General features: G+C 38.3%; 1 protein-coding gene across 12 annotated transcripts in view; it reads left to right on the top strand.

Moving 5' to 3' along the window:
- SAP130 (Sin3A associated protein 130) overlaps window positions 1-12,479 on the top strand; it is a 58,975-nt gene that overhangs the window by 25,918 nt on the left and 20,578 nt on the right. For all 12 annotated transcript variants that reach the window (XM_081142044.1, XM_081142046.1, XM_081142040.1 and 9 more), the window contains exons 9-12: window positions 45-135; window positions 340-444; window positions 4,503-4,644; window positions 7,368-7,489. In XM_081142044.1, coding sequence (XP_080998170.1) covers window positions 45-135; window positions 340-444; window positions 4,503-4,644; window positions 7,368-7,489 — 460 coding nt within the window. The remainder of the gene's footprint in view (window positions 1-44; window positions 136-339; window positions 445-4,502; window positions 4,645-7,367; window positions 7,490-12,479) is intronic.

The raw sequence follows: 12,479 nt of genomic DNA, 5'->3' as shown, positions 1-12,479 counted from the left end.
AAGTGCTCTTATTTATAAGTCTGTGTTCTGGGTTTTCCCCACAGAAAACGATCTTCAGCACTGGCACACCAGTGGCTGCAGCGACAGTAGCACCTATTCTGGCGACCAACACCATTTCTTCTGCAACCACAGCCGGTGAGTCAGCGTCCCTGCGCTTTCTTTCTGTAGGGAAGAGGGAAACGTACGTGGTAGGTGAATACTTTCCCAGCTTCAGTCAGAGAAAAAGAATAGGCTGTAAAAATTCTCTTTTCCCGAGAGCTTTTCTCAGGTTTTGAGAATCTATAATGTGTCCAGAGAGGACATTGTTGAAGAATTTTCCGGTTTTTCCTCCCTTTGTAGGATCTGTGTCACACACACAGGCTCCCACGAGTACAATTGTTACCATGACAATGCCCTCACATTCGTCCCATGCCACTGCTGTGACCACCTCGAACATCCCTGTTGGTAAGTGCTGTACACCCTTCAGACAAACTTAAAAGGGGGTTTTCAGCCCCTTCTGACCAGCTCTTCTTATAGATGGGTAGTACTGATTTTTAATAGCAGTGAATTTAACTTTTAATGTTTGTCACACAGAATTAGCATTGTCAGTAGGGGAAAAGAGGAATACTTCTTGAGAGCTCAGAGTAAACTTTATTTTAATTCTGCTTTTAACTTCCTTATTCATCAAACTTTACTGCTTTTATGTGTACCTTTTAAAGAAATAAGTTAACTTTACTGCCACAAGAGCAGCAGGAAAATCAAATAAGCAAAGATCTGGAATGAAGAGAACTTGTACACTGATAGATTGTTCAGGAAAAATCTTTGGGCGATACAACAGTGGGAAGATGGCTAAACCTCAAGTTGATTACCCTACTTTTTTTTTTTTAAACCTTGCTGATTTTTTATTCATTTAAAGTATACCTTTATTGATTTCAGAGAGAGGAAAGGAGAGGAAGAGAGATAGAAACATCAATGATGACAGAGTCATTGATCTGGGCTGGGGATTGAGCCTGCAACCCGGGCATGTGCCCTGACCGGGAATCGAACCCTAATCGCCTGGATCCTAGGTCGATGTTCAACCACTGAGCCAGGCTGATTACCCTATGTTTTCATCTGAGTGCTGCCTCAAGATACTTCATAACCATTCTAAAATTTCTCCTAGGCTTCATTTATTCCCCCTTTTAAATATGTGTATACTTTGAATATTTAAAAAATATTTGAAAAGTTTCTGGCAGTCAGACTTGAATCATTTGTAGCTGGGGTTGGCATACTCTTTCCATAGGACCAGGTAGTAAGTGTTTTAGGTTTTGCAGGCTACATAGGTCTGTGCCACAACTACTCACCAGTGGATAGTGTGTAAACAAGTGGGCATGCCTATGTTTCAGTAAGACTTGATGGACACAGAAATTTGAAATTCATGTAATTTTTCTGTGTCACAAAATGCCCCTCCCCCCCAGCCATTTAAAAGTGCGCACCTATGTGTAGCTCTCAGGCCTCAAAGAAGCAGGCATTGGGCAGCATTGGCTCACAGGCCGCAGGTTGCCAGCATCTGCCCTGGGACTGCTATTTCACTGTCAGCTCCCAAAGCGGACTATGGCCTGTGAGACAGCTCTCCAATCCTCCAGTCACAGGTTTTAGTTTCCAGTGTTACCTTTTCCTCAGTTCCAGAAGCATGAGCATCATCTCCACTCCCAAAGTAAGACTGCTTTGTGTCAGAAGACAAACTGACGTACCAGACCAGAGGTGTGGCTTCCCGCGTTCTGTGTTGCCACCCTGGCCTGATCTCTTCCCTGCTTGCCTGCTTGCCTGCTTCACATGCGAGGCAGACTGCAGCACCACAGCCTCCTACCAGACTTTGAGGACACTTCCAGAATAATGGTTGGACCCAGGAAACTCTTACTCTTTTAGATGACTGGGCCATGCCAGCCCTTAAATTGGTACTAAGCTACCACAGAAGACATTTAGCAGAGAGGACACTGCTGCCAGGTCTTTCTCCTGTTACTGCTCACTACAACCTGCCACCAAACTTCCCTCATCTCATATCCCTCTGAAGTCAATTCACATCTGTGAAAAGTGTGTTAATGTGTGTGGTTTCAGCAGCAGTGCACATTTGTTGAAAAAGATCATTGATTTTTCCATATTGTGATGACACCAATTTCTGGCTATACTTACAATTGTCATCACTTCTCCTCAGTGCTGTAACATCAGAGCCAAGCCCATTTGTTTAATTTTTCAGTCCAGAGTTGAGCTAGGGAATGTGCAGCCGTGAAGACAATCAGACCAATGTATCCTGTAGGGGCTCTCTGGTTTTGTCTTGACCCTTTTCTGTGAAAAATTATTTCGAGATTAGTTCTTGTTAATGTCACTGTATCTTCCTAAGAGATCACACTGTGGAATTCAACTCACTAAAAGTACCAGGAAATGGCCGGGTAGCTCAGTTGGTTAGAGCATTGTCCCAACACACCAAGATTGTGGGTTCAGTCCCTGGTCATAGCACATGCAGGACCCAACCAATGATGCATAAATAAGTGGAACAACAAAATCTATGTTTCTCTCTTCTCGCTTTCTTCCCTTCTCTCTAAAAATTAATAAATAAAAATTAAAAAATAAAAGTACCAGGAAACAGAACCATGTTTGTTTATTTTTGATGAAACTACCAACTTTTTACCTGTCCTAAGTTAACTGTAGTATTCTGTGTCTCCCCAGCTCACTTATCTTTGAATTTTAACCATTTACCACAATTCTAGATATGAAAATCATTTGACTGAAGTATCCAAACAGATATAACATCTGCCATCTTAATATGATTGGCTTCGTCTAAGTTCAGTCAGGTTTATGCTCTAGTTTTGTTTTCCTCTTTTATAGTAACACAAATACTTTTTTGTTACATCATAATAGGATCCATGTACAAAGGTTGAGAAGGGAAACTTGACATTAACCCTACAGCATTGATCTTCAGGTTTGAGTATAGGGGATATGTTAAAATCACCTAAGTGACCTTTTCCAGATGACACTTGGTTTTCTCCAGGTGAGATTAGATATTGAATTCAGCCATTATTACTAATAAGAATGTATTGAGTCAGGAGAAAAAAGACTAACGACAAACATAGGGTTTTCGCCTCTAATGAATGCTCATTTCCAATAGAAGACCATCCTAATTTTTCCATACTTTGGCCCACACATAACAGTGGTCTTAGAATTACAAAAAAGTAGAATCAGACTGTCACAGCATTCAGAAAACGTAATTATCTTTGGAGATAGCATTATGGCCAACTTATGACTTCTGCATTGTGTTTTTTCTTAAGTTTTATTTTTAATAATTGAGAATGTGGCTTTTTTAATTAGAAAAAAAGTAAAGATAGATTTTGGAGTGTGTTTACAGTTACCAACCACTGGTTAGTTATCTTGCCAAACGGCAGCTGCATTCTTATTGGAAGTATTATTTTCTCCTGCTTTTTATGGGAACGGTGACAAAAACCAGGCTTAGTTGTTTTCCGCTCAATACTCTACTTACTACTGATGGAAAATGTGCCATGCCAGCTTCTCTCTACATTAGCCAAATAGATGCCATCATCTGTGTTCAAATGGGGCATCTCAGCCATCATCGTGCAGAAACTTAAGCTGCCACCCTCAGGAAGTAGCTAGGTGCATGGTGGGTTTGTGCTGCTTACCTTTGGTGTTCGATGTGTTGCAATTTGGGTAGTGTGGTGGCGTCATCCTGGTCTCTAGTGGTTATGTGCCTGTCACTGGTGTAATTTGAGTCTTTAAACAGATGGAATCTTTGTCCCTATCTACCTCTGAGGTCACAGCTTTTCTTTGAAAATTCCCAGGAACAGAGTTAACAGGTCTCTAAGAACTGTAAAGTGTGTCCAGTTCAGCTATACCTTCTAAACAAACTTTGATTGCAAATTGTACAGAAAAGCAAATTTTGAGCCTCAGATAAAATTTGAAAACTATGTTTATTTTGATTTTGCTATAAAGTATTAGATAAAGTGATAGGATATTCAAAATTAAGTGAACCTAGAGAAGGCCTCATAGATGAGGAAACTGAGACTTGGAAATTAAAATGATCTACTCAATACTAATTAGCTGCATGTTACTAATTAGTCATTGACCCAGTTAAGGAGTAGAATCTAAGGTCTTTGTCATTTCTCTTTCTCTCCCTCTCTCTCTATATATTTTGTTTGTTTGTTTGTTTTTTAATAAAAAGTTTACTACATTAAAAAAAAGGAGGTCTCAAAGAAGCCAGGTCAGGGGAAAGGAGCCTGGTTGCTGATATTTTTGTTAAAGTATTAATGTTGAACCCTGCTTTGACAAATAACAGGGTGAATATATTAGTGGATTATTAGATTGACATAATTTAGTTGAACCTTATGTACTCATCTTTCACTTTTTATTTTGATTAAAACTAAAAACCCAGACTTCTTATTACTATTTGCATTAAGATTATTGCAGGGCAAGAATGATTTGGCTTTCCAGTGAAAGCGTATGAGCAGTAATGTGATTGGTTTTACTTTTTGTAGCTAAGGTGGTGCCTCAGCAGATTACACACACTTCTCCTAGGATCCAGCCTGATTACCCCACGGAGAGAAGTAGCCTGATTCCCATTTCAGGACATCGGGCCTCTCCAAACCCTGTGGCCATGGAAACTCGAAGTGACAATAGGTAGGAGGAAATATGCCAGTTACACTGCCTCATTGTGTCTTTCATTGTTTTGATTTTTCAGTGATATAAAATGTCCCACAAATACGGCGTATGTGTACTTATTCTTATTTTCAAATTTTCTTGAAAATAATACATTGTATTTCTCTTAGTTTTATGAAAATTTCTATATTCAGCGATTCTCCTGATGTTCTCTTAGTATCCATTGTTTTGTGTGTTTCTGTGTTTTACTTTGAGAGTAGTAAAGGTTGTAGCATTATTACGTTTATCACTGAGTACTTCCATTTTTACCTCTGAAGAACACAGGCACTCTCTTACTTAACTCTGAAAATACGGTTATCCCTGAAACAGTGTTTTAGCTTTGTATTCTTTTTCATTCGTTGACATTTTTAAAGGATAGAGAAAGACCATTTTTTGTAGAATACTCAATTTGAGCTTGCCAGATTGCTTGCTCACAGACTCAGGCGGTGCGTGTTTGCAGTGATACCACCTGGGTGATGTGTTCTTCCTACTCCTGTTACATCCCACCTCATGATACTCGGTCGTCTCATTAGTTAGGTCAACATTAATTAGTGAAGGTGATGTTTGCCATATTTTTCTACTATAAAGGGATATTTTCCTTCTTTGTAATAAGCAATCTGTATGGAAATACTTTGAGGCTATAAATATCCTTTCCCCCAATAAACTTTCACTCAATAGTTCGTTTACCGATGATTCTTGGCTGAATCAGTTGCGAGCTGCAATATGATGGTTGCAAAATAGTAACTTTTTCTGTCACTTCTTTCACATTTATCAGTTGACATTCTGATGTAAAGACATATTCTCATCTATTCCCATTTATTTATTTTGTGTATTTTATTTTTTTAGAATCAGCATAGGCTCATGGGTTTGGTTTTACTCATTACTACAGTCTCCTAGTGTCATCTATTTTAATGCTCAGATTGTCTCTGGGTTAGTCCTTGGGAGCTCCTTCAGACTAATTCCTGTGGTTTTGCCATGTCCTGGTCATTCTAGCCCTTCCCACTACAGTAAGATCCCCCAAGGTCCTCCTAAACTTTGTCTTAGCCCAGGAGTCTGCCATTTCTCCAAGGAGCCCTGGTCCCTTTTCATCATTTAGAAACCAAGATGTAGGCATTAGCTCTGTTTATTGTTACCACATTGTCATTTCTTCTAGGCCCTTTTAGCAGGCAGAGGTAAGAAGTACATAACACTTAAAAAAACTATTTAGTACCTGTGTATACGTCTAATTCAACCCCATTACCTCTCCCATTCCATATTTGCATCTCTCTTCTCCCACAGTGAGCACATGGTACATTGCTCATGAAGTCATTTCGGGATTGTATGTATATGTGTGTGTGTGTGTATATATATACACACACACACATATACATACACACATATATATGTATGTATGTTTTTATTAATTTCAGAGAGAAGAGAGGAAAGGGAGAGAGAGAGAAACATCAGTGATGAGAGAGAATCATCAATCAGCTTCCTCCTGCACACCCCCTACTGGGGATGGAGCTCGAAACCCGGGCATGCGACCCAACCGGGAATCTAACCGTGATCTGGTTCATGGGTCAGCTCTCAAACACTTGAGTCACACCTGCCGGACAGGATTGGATCATTTTTAAATTGTCTTGTTTGATTATGGTGTATAGGAATGCTTGTAGGTTTCACTATATTCCATGTCTATCCTTTTTGCTTAACATGACTATTAGCTCTAAAAGTTTGTAAATTCTTTTGGATTTCCTGTGTAGATGTTTATTTCATCTACAAATACGGACAGTTTTTTAAGGGATGAGGGAGTTTGTTTCATTTCTATTTTGTATACTTAACGTTGTTGGCTAGAGCTTCCAATATGATATTGATTATAGCAGAAATAGTGAGCACCCTGTCTTGTTCCTTACCTGAATAGGAATTCTCTGACATTTCACTATAGATTTTTGTAGATACTGTTTTCAGTTTGAGGAACAAAGTTTCATTTCTGTTCCTGTTTTCTTAGACATTTATATCATGAATAAGTATTGATTGCTATTAAATACTTTTGTGTATATTCTGTAAAGTTTCAAATGATTTTTCCTTTCTAATTTTTAATATCTAAAACATTAATAGAAATTCTGATATCAAATCATTCTTATCTTTCTGTGATAAACCTTATTTGATCATGATGTGTTTAATTTTATATAGTAATTGATTCAGTTTTATTTGGGAATTTTTCTTTCAGTGTAGAGCGTGAGACTTGTTTGTAATCTTTTCTCATACTCTCTCTGTCCGGTTTTGATATCAAGGCTATATATATTAACCTCAGAATGTAAATTAGGTCACTTTTCTTTCTGGTCTCTGAATCAGTTTGTGTAAGCTTGAGGTTACCTGTTTTGTGTATGTTTGATAAAATTTGCCAGTAAAAACAACCTTGAGTTTAGAGTCTTTCAAGTGGAATTGAGCAGGGAAGACCTTTCATTACTAAGGGGGTTTTTTAGTCAGTTTTGTTAATAATCATTCCATATATGTTTTACATTTATTGATAGTTATTTATAATATTCATTTATTTTAAAATATTACTCTGTAGTTCTGTGTTCTTTGGTCTAATTCTGATTGTTTGAGATACAATGGGAAATGTTGGTGTGGCAGTTACGAGTGTGAGAAGACTTGGGGGGGATCATTTGAAGGTAAAGAAGAAAATAGACCATTTTCGTTCATTATTATTTGTGTTCCACCTACAGACCGTCTGTTCCTGTTCAGTTCCAGTACTTTTTGCCAACATATCCACCTTCTGCATACCCACTGACTGCACACACGTACACCCCAATCACCAGCTCTGTGTCCACCATCCGACAGTATCCAGGTAGGAGCCCCAATGTTAAGATGACTTTTAACATTTTAATTTTTTCAAACAGTGAGATAGAAATTGATCACTGAGTATTTTTAGTATGGGTTTAACTACTCCAGCTTCTGTGTTCAAATTCAGATCATGCTAAAATCTGAAGCTTTTAACATTTTAATTTACCATCTTTTTGTTCTATAAAAAGGGTGTTGTTATTGTTAGTGATATTTGCATGATATTTGCATAATTATCCCTGAGGATAATTATGTTTATGTTAACAATTTTTGTTATACCCTAAAATAGTAGTGCAGTTAAAACAAATAAAGCTGTGCTTTTACAGGGCTTCTCTTGTTGGGATAATTGATGTTTTTTTAATGTTAGTCCAGTTGTGCTAAACATTCACCGTTCTTTCTTATAATTTTTTTTGATAATCCAGAATACAATTCTTTTTTGTTTTTGATTTATCTTTATTTTTGAAAGTATTGCAGCTGTCCCCCTTCCCCCCCCCATTGACCCCCTCTACCCCCCCATCCGTCCTGCACCCCTCCCCGCCCCCAGGCCTTCAACACACCAGAAAACAATTCTTAAACTTTAGCGTTTGTGTAATATTTTCCTGTAGGACCCTCAGCTCACTCTAGACATAAGAAAGCCAGATTGTCTAGCTTGTGAATGTTGCCCTTCTGCTGTGCAGATGAAGGCTGCAGCCAGGGTCACATGTGCAAATGAAGAGCTGCATTTTTTGTTTTACTTAAAATTAGAGAAACTTCAAATATGTTTGGAAAAACTTACTGGTATGAAACTGTTTTTTCAAAATGTAGATTTTATGGAATCAAAATACAAATCCAAGATTTCTAATAGAAATTTAATATCTGAATTGAGAATGTGCTTTAAAAGCAAAATAGACCCTGAATTTTGAAGACATAGTATAGGAAAAGAATGTAAAATGTCTTAATATAGTGATTATATTTTTAAATAATAATACTTTGGATATATTGGGTTAAACAACACATATCATAAACATATACTAAAATCAGTTTGGCCTGCTTCTTTTTATGTTATTAATGTGGATACATAAAAATTCTAAGTTAGCCCCGGCCGGGCATGGCTCAGCAGTTGAGCGTCGACCTGGGATCCAGGCGATCGGGGTTTGATACCCAGTCAGGGCACATGCCTGGGATGCAGGCTAGCTGATCAGTGACTCTCTCATCATTGATGTTTCTATCTCTCTCCCTCTCCTTTCCTCTCTCTGAAATCAATAAAGATATATTTAAAAAAAGAAAATTCTAAGTTGTATTATGACTTATATTTCCATTGTAGTTTTAGACTTTGAAACTTTGAAACATTATATTGAAATCACTTTAAAAACAGATTCCTTCAACTCTGCATTGGTTTTTGTATATTGGTTTTTTTGGGGGTGTTTAAACAAAACTTTCTCCAAGTTTTATTTTAATTTTTATCTTTAATGTGGAAAAGTAGCTGAATTGTTCTGAATATTGTATCATGTTTTGCTGTACATCAACCTAGTATCTTTTTTAAAGGACATTCATAGCCATGTTCTTTATTAATAATTTTATAGAGATAAAATAATGTTTGATTGTTGCCAGAAGAATTATGCTTATTGCTGAACATTCCTAAGTCTTTTTATCAGTGGCAGCACTTACCATCATGTTCCTTCATCTACTACCTTGGCCTTCTCTAACAATGCAGTCATTTTTCCTTTCTGCAGAAGGTAACTTGTGACCAATACGTATTTCTCTGAGTACTAGCCACCTGACTAGCCACTAGCAGTGTCTCTTGAGCTAGCATTATATTTATTGTAAAAATCTATTATACTAGCACTATCAGAAGTGTTGGGTATCCTGCCAATCATGTGTTTTTCAACATTATTATTACACGTATTATCTTTTACCACTACAGTAGACCTGATGGATACTGACACAGAAAAATGAATAGTACAAGCAACAGCACTTCATTTCTTCCAGTACCAATATGTGCACTGTTGTTGTTGCAGATGAGAGGGAATATAGTCTCTCTGACCAATGTAAATCTGTACGTGGGTGGACACAACTGAAGGGAAATTTTAGTAAATAGCTTTACATTGTCCTATTTTCTTTTGTGTGTGTGTTGTTTGGTTTTTGTTTTTTATTTCAGAGAAAGGGAGGGAAGGAGAGAGAGAGAGAAACATCAATGATGAGAGTCATTGATCGGCTGCCTCCTGCAGGCACCCAGCTGGGGATAAAGCCCACAACCCGGGCATGTGCCCTGACCAGGAATCAAACCCCGACCTCCTGGTTCATAGGTTACACTGAGCCACTCCAACCGGGTACATTGTCCTGTTTTTAACTGTTGTGGATTCAGTGGCTCATTTTGAATGATTTTAAAGGTGTTTTTCAAATCAAGAAGAGAGCAGGAAGATTTGTACATAATAGGCTCTGATCTTGCCAAATACCGGATTACTCTAGTACGTAGTTGATGATATAGTTGTCCAAGGTCTCTGGTTGCTTATAAAGATGGAATCTTGTTGGTTCGTTAGGTATTAGTTGAATATAGATATAAATATGTAATTATGAATATATGTACAGAATCTATAGTTCGTAAGTGATTGATCCCTCTCAAATTGTTCCTGAAATTTCACATTTCAGAGGTATTTTTCATTTCAGTCATTTATTCATTCATGCGTTTATTAATTCCACAAATATTTATTGACACCCTACTGTATGTAAGGTCCTATGCCAGGCTTTATTTTTAAAGCTGATCCTTCAACAGATCTTGCTTTAAACAAGCTGAGTCTGGTAAGGAAGTTAAGACATGAATAGATCTTATAATAGACAAAGTACTAAGTCCCAGAGAGGTTTGAGCAAAGCCATGTGCTTCCGAGTTAAGAGGTTATTCCTACATGACATGGTGGGGTTGGGAGTCAGGAATGATTTTCCTAAAGGAGGTACTATTTAGAAAGCATCTCTCAGAATGGATAGGACAGTCATGGTGGGATCACAGAAGACCACATTTCTGTCTGTGAATAAAGTATATAATCTGGCCCAGCCAGGCGTGGCTCAGCGGTTGAGCGTCGACCTAGGATCCAGGAGATCAGGGTTCGATTCCCGGTCAGGGCACATGCCCGGGTTGCGGGCTGCAGCCAATCAATGACTCTGTCATCATTGATGTTTCTATCTCTCTCTCTCCCTCTCCCTTCCTCTCTCTGAAATCAATAAAGATATATATAAATATATATATATATATAAAAAGTATATAATCTGCTTGGAACGAGGTGGTTCAGTTTGGGCTGCAGCACAGGGTGAATGAGGGCGCAGTGTTTTCAGGATGACGTGGAGAAGGTGTGGGATGGTGACTGGACTGCATGATCTGCAACAGGCAAATGACCCAGAACTGTTAATGAACAGAAATAACAAGGCACACTTCTCAGGAAGAAGCTCAAAATGCTCTGTGGATTATTTATTTTACAAAAGGGAAGAATTACAATATAGCAGTAACTATATACACGCACTATTCATTATACTTTCCTCATTCATAATAAAAATTTTCCCTATGGTTTATAAAACTTTTTCAGTTATATTTTTTTAAATTGAGGTATAATTGACATACAACATTAGTTTCAGGTGTACAATATAATGACTTGATAATTTCTTGTGATAAGAACTTTTTTTTAATACTTGTTTATTGATTTCAGAGAAAGGAAAGGAGAGGGAGAGAGAGAGAGAGATAGAAACATCAGTGATGAGAGAGTCATTGATCGGCTGTCTCCTGCACACCCCTGACTGGGGATTGAGCCCGCAACCCGGGCATGTGCCCTGACCAGTAATCGAACCCCGATCACCTGGATCCTAGGTCAACACTCAACCGCTGAGCCACACCCGGCCGGGCGCGAACTTTTAAGATCTACTCTCTTAGCAGCTTTCAGATATGCAATTCAGTCACCGTGCTGTACATTACACCACTATGACTTACTTATTTTATAACTGGAAGTTTGTACCTTTTGACCCCCTTCATCCATTTTACCCACCCTTCACATCCCCCACGCTCCCCCCCTCCCCACCTAGCCTCTGGCAACAATATGTTCTCTCTGTCTGTGAACTTGGGAGTGTTTTTGTTTTTTCTTAGATGCCACATATAGGTAAGTTCATACAGTATTTGTCTTTCTCTGCCTAAATTACTCACTTAGCATAATACCCTCAAGATCTGTTTTGGAAATGGCAAGATTTCCTTCTTTTTATGGCTGAATAATATTCCTGTGTGTCTGTGTCTATCTGTTACATTTTCTTGATTTGTTCACCTGTCAGCACTCAGGTCATTTCCGCTCTTAGCTACTGTAAAACATGAGGGTGTCGCTGCCGTTTTCTGGATTGTTTTGATAACTTGAGAAGAAAAGTTGTGTTTGTTTTCTTCCCAGAAATAGTGAGAAATGTCTTCTTTTTTGTTGCTTCCTGAGAGTGCTTTTGTTTTCCGTTCTGTTGTTTTTAATACACACACAAATGGTGTGTGCGCCTGATGGGAAAGGAAACGTGCTTCTTCTCCTTCTCCTGACTACTTTTTTCTTTCTTTCCCAGAAACCCCTGTGCTAGTGGTTCTATAAATTATAACTATTCTTGACTTGGGAGCTATGGGTGTATCTCATAAGTTTTAGATTCATTATTTAGCACAGTTGCCAGGCTCATATTTGGAATTTTAATAGATTGCTTTTTTCTTGTTTTAATGCTATTTCTAGTAATCTGCAAAAAGATCGTATCAAATTGGTATGAAGTAAGGGGAGAAGAAAAGCTCAGCATATAGTTTTATGTAGTGATTTTTGTTGTTGTTTTTTTGTTTTGTTTTGTTTTTCTTAATCCTCACTCCAGGATATTTTTCATTGATTTTTAGAGAGAGTGGCAGGTGGGGGAGGCATCAGTTGGTTGCCTCCCACACTTGCCCCTACCTTGCGCATTCGGGGAGCAAACCTGCAACCCAGGTGTGTGCCCTTGACCAGGAATCAAACCCCAGACCTTCGGTGCAGGGC

The sequence above is a fragment of the Miniopterus schreibersii genome, assembly GCF_964146895.1.
Source record: "Miniopterus schreibersii genome assembly, chromosome: 7".
NCBI lineage: Eukaryota > Metazoa > Chordata > Mammalia > Chiroptera > Miniopteridae > Miniopterus > Miniopterus schreibersii.
The sequence above is the reverse complement of the archived record's forward strand: the minus strand, read 5'-3'. Positions and strand labels throughout refer to the sequence as shown.